The sequence below is a fragment of the Sus scrofa genome, chromosome 14 (assembly GCF_000003025.6).
Source record: "Sus scrofa isolate TJ Tabasco breed Duroc chromosome 14, Sscrofa11.1, whole genome shotgun sequence".
NCBI classification, from domain to species: Eukaryota; Metazoa; Chordata; class Mammalia; order Artiodactyla; family Suidae; genus Sus; species Sus scrofa.
In genome coordinates, this window is record NC_010456.5 from 129,600,118 (window position 1) to 129,618,616 (window position 18,499).

An 18,499-nucleotide genomic window follows, 5' to 3' on the forward strand; every position below is an offset into this window, starting at 1 on the left:
GGTTATATTCTCTGCTTGTACAGTAGTACATCCTTGAGCCTGTCTTACACCGTTTGTTCCTCCCATTCCCCTCTCCCCTTCCCTCTCCCCACTGGTAACTACTAGGTTGTTTTCTATATAAAGATACTGTTTTAATATGTTTTCCAATGAATATTTTCTCATGAATCTCATGATTACTTCTTATTTTATTTTAGCTACTGATCTACTTCTCGCTTGGAATCCCATTTGTTTGGGGTTGGTAGAAGGTGTTATTGGGAAAATTCAGCTTCATTCAGGTATGTTTCTGTAAACTCCTTAAACTTGTCAAATTTAATGTGGCATTCTATGACATTTTATTCTTTGAGGATAAATGTAGATTCTGTAATGGCTTTGATTCTTTTATCTTAATTTTGGGTAGGCCCAAAGTAGATCTATTTCCATATAAGTGAAATAAAAATACAGGCATATCACATTTTATTGCTTTTTTATAGATACTGTGTTTTTTACAAATTGAAGGTTTATGGCAACCCTGTGTCAAACAAATCTATGATGCTGTTTTTCCAACAGCATTTGCTCGCTTCACGTCTCTATCACATTTTGGTAATTCTTGCAATATTTCAAACTTTATTATATTTTTTATGATGATCTGTGATCAGTAATTTTGATGTTAACTACTATTGACTCACTGAAGGCTCAGATGATGGTTAACATTTCTTAGCAAGAAAGTTTTTCTTAATTGAAGTGTAATTGATTTACAGTGTGTTAGTTTCTGATGTATAGCGAAATGATTCCGTTTATTCTTTTTCATATCCTTTTCCATTATGGTTTATTATAGGATGTTGATTATAGCTCCCTGTGCTATTTATTCAGTAGGACCTTGTTGTTTTTTCTGTTTTATGTATTGTAGTTTATATCTGCTAATCCTGAACTCCTACTTTATTCCTCCAGACCCCCTTTCCCCTTTGATGACTGTAAATTTGTTTTCTGTTTGAGACCTTTCTGTTTTGTAAATAAGTTTATTTGTGCCACCTTTGGTATTTGTCTTTCTCTTTCTGACTTATATCACTTAGTGTGATAATCTCTAGGTTCATCCTTGTTGCTGAAAATGGCATTATTTCATTCTTTTTTATGGCTGAGTAGTATTTCATTGTGTGTGTATGCACATGTGTGTGTACACACATAACACGTCTTTATCTATTCATCCCTCTGTAGACATTTAGTTTACTTCCATGTCTTCGCTACTGTAAGTAGTGTTGCTATGAACATAGGAGTGCATGTATCTTTTTGAATTATAGTTTTGTCTGGATATATGCCCCGGAGTGGGGTTGCTGGATCATATGGCAGTTCCATTTTTAGTTTTTTTGAGCATCTTCCATACTGTTTTCCATACAGCTTGTACTAACTTACATTCCCACTAACAGTGTAGGAGGGTTCCTTTTTCTCCACACCCTCTCCAGGTTTTGTTATTTGTAGATTAGTTTTAATGACGGCCATTCTGACTGGTATGAGGTAGTACCTCATTGAAGTTTTGATTTACGTTTCTCTAATAATTAGCAATGTTGAGCATCTTATCATGTGCCTGTTGCCTATCTGTATGTCTTCTTTGGAGAAATGTCTGTTGAGATCTTCCGCCCATTTTTCAATTGGGTTGTTTAGTGTTTTTGTTATTGAGTTGTACAAGCTGTTTTTATAATTGGAAATTAAGCCCTGTCACTCGCATCATTTGCAGATATTTTCTTCCAGTCCATAGGTTATTTTGTTTGTTTGTTTATGGTTTCCTTTGCTGTACAAAACTTACAAGTTTGATTAGGTCCTATTTATTTTTGCTTTTATTTCTATTGCCTTAGGAGACTGACCTAAGAGAACATAGATATGATTTGTGTTAGAGAATGTCTTACCTGTATTTTCTTCAAGGAGTTTCATGGTGTCAGGTGTTATGTTAAAGTCTTTGAGCCATTTTGAGTTTATTTTTGTATGGTATGAGGGTGTGTTCTAACTCCACTGATTTACATGTGGCTGTCTAGCTTTCCCATCACCACTTGTTGGAGAGAGTGTCTTTTCTCCATTGCATATTCAGCAAGAAAGTATTCTTAATTAAAGTTTGTACATTTTTTTAAAGACATAATGCTATTGCACACTTAACAGACTACAGTTTGGAGTTCCCATCATGGCTCAGCAGTAATGAACCTGACTAGTATCTATGAGGACCTGGTTCCATCCCTGGCCTCGCTCAGTGGGTTAAGTATCTGGCATTGCCATGAGCTGTGGTGTTGATGGTAGATGTGGCTTGGATTCTGCGTTGCTGTGGCATAGGCCAGCAGCTGCAGCTCCAATTTGACCCCTAGCCTGGGAACTTCCATGTGCCACAGGTTTGGCCCTAAAAAGCAAAAAAAGAAAGAAAAGGAAAAGGACTACAGTTTACAGAGCTTTTATATTCAGTGAGAAACAAAAAAATTCTGTGATTCATTTTGATGCGATACATCATTGCAATAGAATGGAACTGAACCTACAGGATCTCTAAGGTATGCCCAAAAAGCTTAGAGAAAGGGAGGCGTAATATAAAAATCCTTTCTTCCTCTTTAAAAAAAAAAAAAACCAACAACTTATTAAATGCCTGTATGTCAGGAATTGTGCTACTTGGTGGAATAAAGTAGTGAGCAAAAACTGACCCATTCCCATCCTCATGGAGTTGACGGTTTGGGAGGGAAGACAGACTTTAGTGAGTAATCACTGAAATGTATAATTATTTGTTAATTGTGGTCAGTGCTCTGATAGAAAGAAATACATACGGTACTAGTTTTGAGGGAGAGGATAGTGAGAATAAGTCTGGAGAGGGAGGTGGGCAGGTGGCAGACCAGGACTGGTTGGCATTGGGTCTGCTGTCCATTCCTGAGATGGTCAGCTCTGGCCGGGGAAGAGTGTGAGTCTGTTAGCACAGAGTGCATCCTTTCCAGGGGCTCTATTCAGGACAGACAAATTGATGGAAGGTCTAGGTCATTCACCAGGTCCTCCCTTGGAAGGACAGGCACCTGTGCCCTGGCTTTAGAGGGAATTTTATTCATGAGAAAGTAGATGTTTTATAGGCAGGTCCCAAAAAGTCATGAAAAGGACCAAATGAAATATTTTAAGCATGAAATTTAAATATCTGTTTTTCCCTTGGTATTGATTTTAATATGTTATGAGCTATAGGAAGCTTTACAGTTATTCCTATGTAAATGGGAAAGTAGCTGTCTCTGTAGTGTGCTTTTTTTTTCTCTTAGAACAAAATATTGAGTATTTGGAAGCTAGGTTGATTCCTGGATATTATAAAGCACAGATTGCCAGAGACAGTCTAATTTTCTTTTGCTAGATTCTTTGGTTATTTTTTAAAATTTGTTTTTATTGAATATTTTATAGAGACAAAAAGCTATTTATCACAGGTAGGCAATATGGTTTGCTGTGAAACACACAGACATTTTTCTTCCAGCCAAATTAAGAATGAAACTTGACCCACGTCTTTGGAGCCCTCCCTGCTTTTTAAGTGTATCCTCCTGCTTTTTCCCTTCCAGAGAACCTGGGATTTTGAATGCTATACTTAATAGTCCCTTGATCTTCACTGTTGCTTTTATTTACATATGTATCCCAAACAATCTGTTGCTAAGATTTGTTTTAGAAATTTTGTATGTAAATGATATTAAACTGTTTTGTTTTTTTTTACTTCTCCCCCTCCAACTTGATACTTTTGAGATTTATCCAACTGATATATGAAACTAATTCCTTATTTTCACTGTTGTTTGTATATATCATAATTTGTTCTTTGCTGTCATTGGGTAATTTTTGTCTTTTTTTTTTTTTTGCCATTAGAAATAATACTGCTGTGAGCGTTGTTGAATTCTGTCTTTGGTAGCTTTTAAATTCTTTCCATACAAAGGAGAAAAGCATTTAGATATTGTGTAACATGCTAAGTATTTTAGTCACACCCTCCTACCTGTCCACATTTACATATGTATATTTTTAATTCATTTATATGCTGACAGGATAATTTCACAGTTGAATGTTCTGAGCTAAAATTCATTTTCTATTGTTTAAGTGAAGTGTATGAAACTTTTGAGTTATTTTTCTCCAATTTCAGTTACATCTTGAAACTGTGAATAAATCACAGGCATCAGTCAAGAGACCTGAATTCAAGCTTTATTTATTAGGTTTGAGATAGAGCAGTTACATAACATCTGTGTCATCTCTTGCTATATAACGCAACCCCAAAAGTTAATGCCTTAAAACAGCAGTGTGGAATAGCTCATGATTCTATGACCACACAGCACTTCTGCCCTTTTCTTCTGTTGGCTGGGGGCATTTGTGAGGTAGCATTCAGCTGGGAGTTTGCCTGGGGCTGCTCAGTTTTCTTTCATGTGGCAGCTCTGCTCAAGTATCTCATCTCAAGGCCTCTCCTTGGGTCCTCTCTCTCCTAGATCCCTGGACATCCTTTCACAGTGCCAAGATGACAGGTTCCAATGTATGAGGGAACTGTACATTGCACAAGCTCTGCTTGTGTCTCTGAGTATGCTAATATCCCATTAGTCAAAGGAGGTCACACAGCCAAGCCTGGAACCAACATAGGAAGAGACTTCACACGGGTTTGCATCCCAAAAGAATGATTCACTGGGGCCACAATGCCTCTGAGCCTCTGCTTCCAAAACTGTAAAACAAGGGTAAAAATCACTGCCCACTTTTTCCCTTAGGGTGTTATGAGTTTCAAATGAGATAATATACCTAAAGGTGCTTAGTAAATTATCACTGTTTTATTCTTTTGGTTGCAAATACAAAACTATCAGCTTATGCAGCAAACAAATTTTTATTAGGAATTCAAGGCAATAAAACCAAGAAATGGATTTGTGCAGCATCTGAGATTACCTTTTGTGGCAGGTGGTCTCTGGCCACCACTTTTCCTTGCACAGCTCCTATTCTTCTTTTGGCTTTCTTTGTTTCTGTGTATGTGGGGCAAAATTACTGCCCTTATATGGTCCTCAAACCAGCTGCAGTCCTCAAACCAACCAACCAACATCTGATGGTCCCTACAGCCCCTGAAGACTAGCTATCTAGTTCAGACCCCTAGAGAAGAGGCTCTTTTCGGCTCAGCCTGAACCAGGGGCCTTCCCTCGTCACCAAGTTCAAACATGCCCACCACTCTAAGCAGGACTGTTTGTACTTGGCAGACAACCCAAAGTCATTTCCTACAAGCATTGTACAAATATGTTACTGGTTGACAAGTCTGATACAGTGAAAATAGTCATTAGGAGGTGGCAAAAGTGTGGTCATTTCCCATGGTCATCTTGTGTGGTCGGCCCCTCTTTACATGCACTTTGCCTCCGTGTACCACGTGCCTTTCTTTGGACCCAAAACAAGTTGGTAGGCAGTGTATGTACGTATTATATAGGATATTTTAGAAGAAGGAGAATTGGGAAGTTGACTGAACTAAAGAAAGAAAAATTAAAAAGTGAAGAAGTACAGGAAAGTGTCTCAGTTTTCACTTTTCTAACCTCTGTACCTTTTTTTTTTTTTTTTTTCTTTTTTCTTGTCTTGTCACATCACTTCTAAGGTTTGGCTTTTAAGAAAGGGTGTGGGGAGGAAGCAAAGGAAAATCTTTTATGGGCCCCCTGCTGTTCTCATTTCCCTCACCCACTCGAGAACTGCAACCCCACCCTGTGTGTCACTCCACCCCCGGTTCCTCGCCCTCTGAACATCCATCTTACTCTTCTTGTCTCTCTTTGTTCATCCTCTGTCCAGGGCAGGCCTCATAGCTTTCCCTCACTGTGCCCCGTTAAAGCTCTTGCTCTGGCCACACCACCAGCTTGGCCAATGGGCAGTGTGCTCCTGCTGTGTGTTAGAACTGAGATAATTACACCATGTGCACTTTCCCACTGGAGCATCTTACCTTCTGTGGGTAGAAGATGAGGGGAGTAAAATGTACTTAAACTCTGTCTCACTCCTGTTTCCCTCCTACTTATTCTCTACATATTAATGCACGAATTTTTGTTCTTGCCTAGTGAGATGGGAACATAAGTTTACTTGAACAGTTGTCATTGACAGTCTAAAAGCAGCGTGGGTGAGCCATGACTGTCATCAGGCTCATGGGATGTAAGCAGTCGTGACTTAGGAACTGGATTCGTTTGCTAGGGCTACCGCAGCAAAGTTTCAGAGAATAGGGGCCTCAAACAGAAATTTACTTTCTTGCAGTTCTGGAGGCTTAAAGTCCTTCAGGGTTGGTTTCTTCTGAGGCCTCTTTTTTGGCTTGTAGATGGCCATCTTCCCCCTGTGTTGTCACATCACCTTTACATTGTCTTCTCTATGTGTGCTTCTGTCTCCAAATTTCCTTTTATGAGGACATCAGTTATATTGGATTAGAGCCATCCTATTGACCTCATCCTAAATTAGTTATATCTTTAAAGACTCCTTTCTTTAAAATAGGGTCGCATTCTGAAGCACTGGGGATTCGGATTCTAACGTGAATTTTGAGGGGACATAGTTTAGCCTATGACAACCTTGTGTCCGCTGAAATACTCGGTACAAAAGCATGTCAAAGAGAATTTCCCCCATTGCTTCTGATCCTTTATTTCACAGTGGGTAGGCCATTTCCCCAAGTCTCAGTGACTAGGCGTTGGCTCCAGTGGTGGACCAACCCTGAGATCAGCTCACAATTGCCTTGGATCAGGTTACTTCATCCAAGCCTCAGTTGCTGACTATAAGACAGAGATGATAACACCTCCTAGATTTAGTTATTGTAAGATTTAATAAATTCACATGAAGTGCTTAGCATGGCTTCTTCTTCTTTTTTTTTTTTTTTTTTTTGTCTTTTTGCCATTTCTTGGGCTGCTCCCGCTGCATATGGGAGGTTCCCAGGCTAGGGGTCTAATCGGAGCTGTAGCTGTAGCCAGCCTACGCCAGAGCCACAGCAACGAGGGATCCGAGCCACGTCTGCAACCTACACCACAGCTCACGGCAACGCCGGATCGTGAACCCACTGAGCAAGGCCAGGGATCGAACCCACAACCTCATAGTTCCTAGTCGGATTCGTTGACCACTGCGCCACGATGGGAACTCCCACTTTTTGTTTGTTTGTTTGTTTTTGTTTTTGTAGCATGGCTTCTGATAGTAGTAGTAGTGATTCAATAGATACTGGCAGGTTTTTTTTCCCTTAGTTTTAAAGTAACTTAGAGATGTCAGATAGTTTACTAGAGAACCACTTGAGTTCTCACTGTACAATTTGAACAAATTTTTAAACTTGGACTGTTTTTCCCAATAATATTAATGTTTGTTAAAACTGTAATGTTATTAGCCTTTCACTTAAAGACTACGTCATGGGGATTATAAAAAGTAATGTTTTTAGAAGTGAAATATTAGTAGCATTAGTTTATATTTCATAATCCATATACCCCTTTAGAAAAATGGGTGGTGGAAGAATTTAAAAGTATTACTTGGTTGCGGTATCCTTTGCTGATAGTTGCCCTTCCTTTTGGCAAGCTCTGCCCCCTAATTGTTCTTTTAACCTAGTGCCTAGAAAAAAAATTTTAGAAATAGTTAGAAAGCCTCTTTCCCAGACATTTGCAGGCAGGTAGACTTTCAACCAGGGTCTAATGTAGTCTATCTCCAGTAACCTGAAGGTGTCTGACTTCGGTTTGACCAGTTGGGATTTATTAAGAGGAGGGACAGAAAGTAGAAGAGACATGTAATGTGCTAAATAGATGAACAGAAAGTAAAAATCTCCACGTAAAATCATTGTCTTCTATTTCTTGAAGTATCCAAGAGGAAGTAAGAATAATAGTTAAATTCTTACCACAGTGGTAATTACATGTTAGTTTTTTGGTTTGTTTGTCCTGCCTCCCCCACTCTGGGGGGTAAGCTCCAAGACAGGTAGTGCAGCAGCTTTCCAAAAATATTCAGCAGATATTTATTTAACAGATACTTATGGGGTGCTGATTGTGTGCTGGGGCTGCAGGGAGCTTCCAGGAGCATAGAATCGTATCCAAGAGTTAGACGTTAATTACTTGTTCAGAGTTTTATCATTAGACATAAGTTTCAGCAGAAAAACATAGGATGTTGAAAGCTCATGGCAGAGGGGCCTGATGGGTGGGGGTCGGGGTGGGGGTCCTGGAGACATCCCTGCAGAAGTGATGTCTGAGTTGAGGCCCGAAATATTAATAAGGTAATCTGGACAGGGCCAGGGCAAGGGGTGGGAGCCTGAAGGAAGAATGCTTGTTGGCGGAGTAAGCAGCTGTGCAGAAAGACTCCTGCGATTGATGGGTTTCCTCCATTTGCTTTGGTGTGATGTCGGGGAGAGCCTTGTCATCACTCAGATAGCCAGGAAAAGATTGCCTGAGGCTGGAGGCTTTAACTGGCTTACCAAAGCTCTTTAAATTAAAATCTGCAGTGGTCCTCCTCTATCTGCAGTTTTACTTTCCAAAGTTTCAGTTACCAGTGATCAACCATAGTCTGAAAATATTAAATGGAAAATTCCAGAAATAAACATTTCATGAGTCTTACTGCATGCTCTTCTGAGTAGTGTGATGAAATCTCGCAGTTCTGCTCCCTCCTGCCCGGAATGTGAATCTTCTTTTGCCCAGCGTGTCCGTGCTTTGGTAGATACACAGGACCCACCCATTAGTCACTTCATAACCGTTTCAGTTATCAAATCAGCTGTTGAGGTATCATAGTGCTGTGTTCAAGTAACCATTATTTTTACTCAGTAATGGCCCCTACATTCAAGAAAGAATGTATATAGAGGGTTTGGTTCTGGCTGTGGTTTCAGGCATTCACTGGGGGTCCTGGAACATACGCCCTGGGTATAGTGTTTTGAAGATTGAGAAGAGGATAAGCTCGTTAGAGTAAGAAATATCTGAATATAAAAATCAAAAGTATTTTTCCATGATATATTCAGAAAGAGTTTGAAGAGAAAATTGCCAAGAATCTTGATTAATTGAGGTTCTTAGTTTAGTAATTAAGTGAATTACTACTCCTAGTATTGAACAGCTACAGATACAAATCACTCAAGCAGCTCTCATTCATTAAAATAGTACTCACCATCTGCTGTTTCTCCACTTTTGAAGTGGTGGGGATATCTCAGTCATTAAAATGGTAAAACATATCATGCATATGATTTTAAAAGTGTGAGTTTAGTCTGCTGCTATCTATGGAGACTTTGCTATGACACCAACGACATGAAGTATTTTTATACTTCAGTGATGAATGAATGGAGTGTCACTAGCATTGTTTTAGTACTTTTCTAAAAATCCCACTCTTCAAGGGTGCTGGAGAAAAGGGAAGAGAAGCCTAGCAGGGTCCCTATGGAGGAGCTCTCAGCCTCTGCTGGAGGCCTGATTCTCTGGCACAGCCTTTAGGTAGTACTTCTCTTTAAATCTGAGTTTAATTATCTGTGTACAGTTGCATTGTGAGAGAAGTAGATTATTTTATTGTCTTCTGACAACTCGCATTATAAAAACATGTAGGCATTGTGATGAGGGCTGCATAACTCTATACATTCATTAAAATCATTGACTTGTATACTTACAATGGCATATAAATTATATCTCAATAAAGCTATTGAAAATATTTAAGTCAGAAGATAGCTTTTCTTGTATCCTGTTGTCATCACTTCTGATTTGATCTTAATTAAAAAAATTAAATACATCTACCTTTTGGGAACTTAAAGGTGATTTTTTTTTTTCATGTACTAAAGTTACTTTGGTGATGATCATTGTACAACTGTAAATGTAATAGAATTCATTGAGTTAAAAAAAATGAAGTTACTTTGAGGGACGTCTTCTAAAGAAACTTTTATTTATGACATAACCTGTCTACCAAAAAATAATCTAAAACGTAATTTTAAAAGTCATTTTATATTCATTTTTTTTTAATGAGGGTTTCAGAAATATTTATTTTGGAGGTCAGGTTTTCATTGGTGACTAGGTTTCTGGTTAATCCTTAAAAGATTCTTTAATCATAGTTTGGCTGCCCTATTCTGTTAATAGCTTTGGGCCTTGGAAGCAGGCTGCTAAGTGGTGCAAGAGGTTCCTTTCTTTGGGATTTTTGTCTTCACTCTTTTTTGCTTGTCTCTTCTTTTTACTCTCTCCCCAGTTACCCAGGTGTTGAATGACCCTTCCCTCCTCTCTTTGCTCCCCTTAGTCTGCTCCATCACTTCATTGCTTCAGATTTTCCATCATCTCCCTTGTTCCTGATCTGAGCTGCAGTTTCTTTGGTGCAGATGGTTCCACCTCCCCAGCAGGAGCAGTGCTTGAACTGGACACGTGAAGGTGACCCACAGTTCTGAGCTCTCCCAAGGCTCATCAGACAAGCATGCTGTCTAGTTCTGAGCATATCACTTACTGGCAGACCTTTATATCCTCAGGCAGAGAGAGACTTCATAGGCAGCTTGCATCTTCTATTTCACTATCATTCCATTTTCTCATTATAAATGAATTTGTTCTTAAACTCCAGTTCTTTTCCTCAGTGATTCCTATGGCAGCGATGGTAAAAGTTTTTAGCTCCATAAAGAGAAGAGGCTTGTTGAGATTGACTGTAAATTTGAGCCACCTATAAAGACCTTTCTATATTTATTTCCTCCTTTATATTCTTACTGAACTTTTTTTTATCTTATTGAATTTTTTTTTTTTTTTTTTTTTTTTTTTGTTGTTGTTGTTGCTATTTCTTGGGCCGCTCCCACGGCATATGTAGGTTCCCAGGCCAGGGGCTGAATCGGAGCTGTAGCCACCGGCCTGCGCCAGAGCCACAGCAACGCGGGATCCGAGCCGCGTCTGCAACCTACACCACACAGCTCACGGCAACGCCGGATGGTTAACCCACTGAGCAAGGGCAGGGACCGAACCCGCAACCTCATGGTTCCTAGTCGGATTCGTTAACCACTGCGCCACGACGGGAACTCCTTATTGAACATTTTATAGAATATTTTGAAGTGATTACAATCAGATTATTATCAGGCTTAATTGTGTTTAAGAAAGGACATTCTTGGTAAATATAGTGAGTTCTCACTTACTTAGACATGGCCAGTATCAGCTGTCCAGAGCAGAACATGATGGTTATTCATTTAATTGACTTACTGTTTTGGCTATCAGGTTTTTACATCCAGTGGGCTTGGGTCTCTTCATGCAGAGAAGTCAGACACCTCCAACCTTTAAGCATACTTAGGTCCCCCCTCAAAGCAGTAATTTATCTTCATGATGGTAAACCTTCATTATGAATAAGAATCCCAATTATGTTTAGTACGGTGGGATTTAAAAAGCAGAAAAGCATGTAGTAAAGTTTTAAATAAATATGTAAGAAAGAACTTAATAGCACTTTAGGAAGATAAGCTATAGTTATCTGGAAAATGTACTCTTATATAGAAACTCATTTTGCCCACTGATACTTTATAAGCTAGACTTCTCTAGTTTTCTAGGACTACTGTATTTAGGAAAGACTATATTTTTATTGGCTATAAGAGATTATATCATTTATGGCAGGTCATTATTAGGGATTTTATAATTAGGATGAGTGTAAATTCATAGGTTAAGCTGAATATGCTTCTGATCCCACTATTTGGTACCTTTGAAATGGAGCCCATTATTAAAAATGGCTTTTGGAATTCCTCTTGTGGCTTGGTAATGAACCTGACTAGTAGCCATGAGGATTTGGGTTCAATCCCTGGCCTCACTAGTGGGTTAAGGATCTGGTGTTGCCGTGGGCTGTGGTGTAGATGGCAGATGCAGCTCAGTTCCTGCATTGCTGTGACTTTGGTGTCGGCCAGTGGCTGCAGCTCCGACTAGACCCCTAGTAGGGAACTTCCATATGCCACAGATGCAGCCCTAAAAAGAAAAAAAAAAAAAAAAAGTGCTTCTTGCCCTAGGTGCTCTCCTTATGCGTTATTGTCAGTTTTCTATTTACCCAGACTTAGGAAACTTTGGTAGGCAACAGAGCGACTGGTCAAGAAACACTGAGTAGCTACTAGTTTGGAAGATGAACAAATAATAGTTGACTCTTTAGTCACTGAGAAGCCCAGTGTGATGTTCTTTTCACTATAGGTACCTGGCAGTGAAAAAAACAATACTGGTGTGGTAAATACTAGTACTACTTGTATTTCTACTTCTGTAATGTGCAATGATGTACAATGCTGCCTGAAGAATATTCAAAGATGTATAATGCTTTTTTTATTAGGAAAAGAAAGTATATTTTATTGTAGTTTAAAAAACAGACATTACATTAATTTTAATATAATATAATTTTAATAAAAGTCAATAATTTTTTTAAAAACAAGAAATTATATTAAACATACTATGTATCTTTTTTTGGCTGCTCCCATGGCATATGAAAATTCCTGGCCAGGGATGGAACCTGAGCTACAGCAGTGACAATGCTGAATCCTTAACTGCTAGGTCACTGAGGAACTCCAGAAATCTATCCTTTAGTAGAAATTTAAATTCATACATAAGTTTGCATAAAACCTACAGACTTATGCTCATATTCATTTAAAAGCACTAAATGGCCAATTAATAGCTTATGTAATAGGAATCAATGAAGTAGGTTTTATGCACACATTGAGCTGATTTTAAATTCCTACCAAAGATTTGTTTACAAAAAAAGCAAGATCCTTCAAATTAGAACATAATTTATCTTGAGATGAGCCAAGATAAATTTATTAGATTCTCTTAGCATGTATAGTGTATTAATATATAGTGAATCATTTAAAAATACTTAATATATTTAAAAAAATGAAATCAAGAGAAACTAATCAGAGATTGTTTCTGACAGCAGTAGACTAGCAATGTTTGAAGAGGTAATAGCAAAAGAATTTTCCAAAACCAACTATAAATACAAATCACAATTTCAAGAAGTACTTTGAACTGCGAGGTAAAAAAATACATAAAAAAAAAAAATACACTTAGGCACCTCCTAGTAAAACTGATGAAAACTAGGAGTTCCCATTGTGGCTCAGCAGTAACGAACCCAACTAGTATCCATGAAGATGCTGTACTGGCCCTGCTCAGTGGGTTAAGGATCTGGCGTTGCTGTGAGCTGTGGTGTAGGTTGCAGATGTGGCTGGGATCTGGCATTGCTGTGGCTGTGGTATAGGCCGGCAGCTGCAGCTCCGATTCAACCCACTAGCCTGTGAACTTCCATATGCCACACCTGTGGCCCTTAAAAAAAAAAAGAGAGAAAGATAAAAAACTGATGAAAACTAAAGACAGAAAACCTCTTAAAGTAGCTGAAGAAAAAAATACACATTAAATTCAAGGACATTCAATAAACCTTGATAGGAATAGTGGAAGCTGGAAGACAGTGGAATGATATCTTCAAAGAGCCTGTCTAGAATTTTATACCTTCCTTTATAAATTAAGGAAAAGAAAGACATTTTGGAGTTCCTGTCGTGGTGCAGTGGTTAACGAATCCGACTAGGAACCATGAGGTTTCGGGTTCAATCCCTGCCCTTGCTCAGTGGGTTAAGGGTCCGGCATTGCCGTGAGCTGTGGTGTAGGTCGCAGACGTGGCTCGGATCCCTCGTTGCTGTGGCTCTGGCGCAGGCCGGTGGCTACAGCTCCGACTCGACCCCTAGCCTGGGAACCTCCATATGCCGCTGGAGCGGCCCAAGAAATAGCAAAAGGACAAAAAAAGAAAGACATTTTGAGATAAATTCGGAGAATATGTCACCAGCAGTATCTGCACTGAAAGAAATACTAAAGAAAGTTCTTTAGGTAAAGGGAAAATAATTCCAGATAGAAGTGTGGAGATATAGGAAGCTCCACGGAAAGGGTAAATGCGTTGGTAAATTTAAATAAATTTTGCTCCATATGCAGTTTAAAATCAACATGGAATGAAAAAAAGACAACAGCAGTAATAATTAGGGAGCTAGAAAGGGCTGGTGTTCTAAGGTCCTTTCACTGTCCAGGAACTGGCAAGAGTACTAATTTACATTAGACTTTTGTAAATGAGGGTTCATGTTGTCAGACCCTACAGTATAACCACTAACAGAATAATAAAAGATTATAAAAAGCTAATAAATGGGGAAATGGAATAATAATAATTTAAAAACTTAATCCAAAAGAAGAAAGGTAAGTATATAGAACAGATGGGAAAAATGGTAACATGATAGATTGATTCTTACAAACATCAGCAATTACGTATGAATGGACTTAATTAAAAAACAAACCTTTTCATACTGGAAAAACAATAAAATTCATCTACAACCTGCTTTCAAGACAAATACCATATGCAGGACGGTTGAAAGTTAAAAGGATAGAAAAAAAAAGCAAACGCTAACCTACTGGAAACTGATGTGTCTCTGTTAATATCAGAGCAGACTTTAAGGCAAGAAGCAGAGAAAGAGATACACATTTCAAAAATAGCAAAAGGTTCAAGTCACCAGAAAGATACAGACATATTTGTAAGCACCTAAACCTCAAACTATACAATGAAACCTCAAACTATAAAATGAACAATGCGTCATTTGGCTTAAAAGTATCAGTTCAGACTGTCAACTTGAAATGTCAGAATTGTCAGCTTGACACAGAAGAAAGGAAAGGTGAGCCTCTTAGAACTCCCTTTCCTAATTCTCTTTTTCCTTCATACCAACACATTGCAAATACAGTCTTTTCAGAGATTTTTTAAAATTTATTTAAGAAATTTTATTAGAGTATAGTTGATTTATAATGTTGTATTAGTTTCGGGTGAACAGCACAGTGAATCAGTTACACATCTATAGTCGTGTGTGTGTGTGTATAAATATACACACACATATTTTTTCCCGTTCAGGTTATTACAGAATACTAAGTAGAGGGAGTTCCCGTTGTGGCTGAGTGGTTAACGAATCCGACTAGGAACCATGAGGTTGCGGGTTCGATCCCTGGCCTTGCTCAGTGGGTTGAGGATCTGGTGTTGCCATGAGCTGTGGTGTAGGTTGCAGATGCGGCTTGGATCCTGTGTTGCTGTGGCTCTGGCGTAGGCTGGCGGCTACAGCTCCGATTGGACCCCTAGCCTGGGAACCCCTATAATGCCATGGGAAGCAGCCCAAGAAATGGCAAAAAGACCAAAAAAAAGAATACTAAGTAGATTTCTCTATGCTATGCAGCAGGACCTTGCCAATTACCTGTTGTATACATAGTAGTGTATATATTGCCAATCCTATCCCCTTAATTCCTCCAGGCTTTTAGAGGAATAATGTGCAGAAGCACTTTAAGAATTTAAATATTTGTTACTTATTTTTGTTTTTGTTTGGGTTTTGTTTTTGTTTTTTTGTTTTTTTGGCTGCATCTGTGGCATCTGGAAGTTCCTAGGCCAGGGGTCAAATCCAAACCTCTGTTGCTACCTAGGCCACAGCTGTAGTAACACTGGATCCTTAATCCTCTGTGCCACAGTGGGAACTCCTAAATATTTGTTATTCGAGTATTACATTACTAGCAATTTCGGAGTATGTAGTAACCACGTAGGTTAGTATTTATTGGCATGTGGATATAATGATAAATTCTATTGTTCTGCCTCTTAGGTTCAAAATTGACTTGGAGTGTTAAAGCAGCAGGGTGCTCTTTGCTTTGTCACTCCTGGGCTTCCTCATGGAAACTCTAGAAGTGGGCCTAAGAGAGGTGAAGGGAGTGCTTGGTCCTCAGGAACATAGTTTGCAGGATTGGGGCAAGCTAAAGGAGGAAGACACACGAATCATTATCAGACCCGCCTTCTCTTTTTATTTTTGCCTTTGGTCATAACATGAATGTTTGGAAAGTGTCCAACAAAGTGGTGAAAACAGGACCTGCAGAATAAGTTATGGTTGTATGCTACAATATAAGTTCATTAAAAAAAAAGAAAAAACCCTTTGAACCAGTTCAAAGTAGAACCAGTCTCCAGAAAAGATGAGCCAGGAGAAAAAAAAATCGAAAGGCAAAATCTTTTTTTGTGTGTCTTGACATATGGAGGTTCCCAGGCTAGGGGTCTAATCAGAGCTACAGCTACTGGCCCACGCCACAGCCACAGCGATGCCAGATCCAAGCCGCATCTGCGACCTATACCACAGCACACGGCAACGCCAGATCCTTACCCACTGAGCAAGGCCAGGGATTGAACCTGCAACCTCATGGTTCCTAGTTGGATTCATTTCTGCTGTGCCACAACGGGAACTCCCAAAATCATTTCTATACAAGTATTTCATTCACTTCAAATATCTGACACACAGAATATGTACTGTATACATATTGCTATCAGAAGGAGCGCTTTTAATTGAATCTTACTTAACCTGTCTACTGATAGACTTGCCTCAATGCTTCTATAAGTCTATTGGTAGAAACTGGGTAGGAAGCCCTCTCTCTTCTGGTGGATCTCTGGTTATGTTTATTTCCAAACCTATTTATACTTGCTTTATTCAATATTGTAATTACATAATTAAATATTAAATAAGCCCATCAAGCAAAAGTACAAAAAAAGACTTCCTGTTTCTGTGACAGCTCAATTGAATGCTTTGGAAAGATTGAATAGAGCTCTGTTGCATATTTTTAAGGGGTAAATTATAGCACCAAATACTTACCAGGAGCTTATTCTCAAAGAAAAATTCTCAGTAAGTCAGTGTACATTTGGATGTTTCATACAAAGAACAATTTATGTATTTTAAAAAGTCGTTGAGTTCCTGTTGTGGCTCAGCAGAAATGAATCTGACTAGTATCCATGAGGACGCAGGTTCCATCCTTGGTCTCACTCAGTAGGTTAAGGATCTGGCATTGCCATGAACTGTGGTGTAGGTCACAGACATGGCTTGGATCTGATGTTGCTGTGGCCATGGTGAAGCTTGGCAGTTGTAGCTCTAATTCAACCCCTAGTTTGGGAACCTCCATGTGCTGAGGGTATGGCCCTAAAAAGACCCCCCCCCCAAAAAAAAGCCATTGTTAAACTCTCAAGTAAAATCAAATGGATTAATGCCAGCAATGGTAAACAATTGCTCTTTGTCTCTGCTAGTCTCTTTATATGAGACAACTCACTAAATGGGACTTGGATTAGATTTAAAGAATTTCCATGAAGTGGGGAATGGTCATCAAAAGGAATGTTAGTTTTATCCATAAAGTAAACTTTTTTTTTAGGGCTGCACTTGCAGCATATGGAAGTTCCCAGGCTAGGGGTTGAATTGCAGCTACAGTTGCCAGCCTACACCACCACAGCACAGCAACGCAGGATCCGAGCCGAGCTGCGTCTGCATCGGTGACGTACACTGCAGCTCACGGCCAGGCATCAAACCCTCATCCTCATGGATACTTGCTGGGTTCATTGTTGCTGAACCATAATGGGAACTTCCATATAATGTTTACATTGATTGATTGATTGTCTTTTTGCCTTTTCTAGGGCCGCTCCTGCGGCATATGGAAGTTCTCAGGCTAACCCCAGAGCCACAGCAACGTGGGATTCCGAGCCTCATCTTTGACCTACACCACAGCTCATGGCAACGCTGGATCCTTAACCCACTGAGCAACGCCAGGGATCAAACCCGCAACCTCATGGTTCCTAGTCGGATTTGTCAACCACTGAGCCACGGCGGGAACTCCCAATGTTTACATTTTTAATCAAATGGAATGTCTTCCTATGTTTCCTGTATGATTAACATTAATAGAAATAAAAAGGATTGCTAGATACTCATTGTTGGATCAAATGCTTATCTTTTGTATACGTTGGTAGGATGGATAGCCATGTTGAGAAATAATATGTGAATGTAGAACTTCCTAGAGGTGAGGTCACAGGTAGGAAGAAAAGATTTTCTTCTAATTTTAGAAAAGGGTATTTTTAAAAATGAAAGCCTTTACCCTGCCATTGCTTTCCCTCTTTTTAGTCAGTTATTGTATAGGGCAAGCAATGGGATCTTTTCCAGAATTAACTGTTTTGGTTTACCCTAACAGGTCATGCTTTTCAAGATAATCACTTCCTACCCAGTTTTCTTATCTTGCTAGGGAAGTCAGATTTTCTTGTCTGTCTTTTCCTGAAGGAGCCAGGGTTACAAAATAGACTTTTTTTCCCCACTGTAGTATGTTAAAAAATTGAAAAAATATCTTTATTCCAAATGACCTTGCTAGACTAAATTACTTTTGACCTTGGTTACACTGCATATCCTGATCTCAGTGTGGCAGCTTTAAATGAGCCAAGTGTCTTTTCCTGGAGGGTGATGTAAATTAATGTGATACCCTACATTGGTGCTTTTTAAAACTTCATTACAGAATTATACCCGAAGATACTGGGATTGCTAAACAATAGGGATGCTATGCTTTTACATTATTGTTGGCTTAAAACTCAAACTAGAGAAAATATATTGGGATCATTTAACCCTGTTACTAACATGCTCATTCTTGCTGGATTTTCAGGCTTCTGTGTTATTGTTTTATTTTAGCCAAGGCAAAATTATTACAGAAATACAGATTGCTGTTATTTCCCACAAAGTTTTTTTGTTTGCTTGCTTCATTTTCTAGAGTCTGTCTGGAAATATCCTAGGTCCACTTTAAATATTTCACTTTATTTCCATTGTAATTTTTTGTTTTGT

At 39.0% G+C, this 18,499-nt stretch overlaps 1 protein-coding gene across 4 annotated transcripts in view; it reads left to right on the forward strand.

Annotated features, from left to right (window-relative positions):
* INPP5F (inositol polyphosphate-5-phosphatase F) overlaps window positions 1–18,499 on the forward strand; it is a 93,948-nt gene that overhangs the window by 22,524 nt on the left and 52,925 nt on the right. For all 4 annotated transcript variants that reach the window (XR_002338746.1, XR_002338745.1, XM_005671507.3 and 1 more), the window contains exon 2: window positions 195–275. Coding sequence is in view for 2 of the 4 variants with exons in the window: in XM_005671507.3 (XP_005671564.1) it covers window positions 195–275 (81 nt within the window). In the remaining 2 variants the exon portion in view is untranslated. The remainder of the gene's footprint in view (window positions 1–194; window positions 276–18,499) is intronic.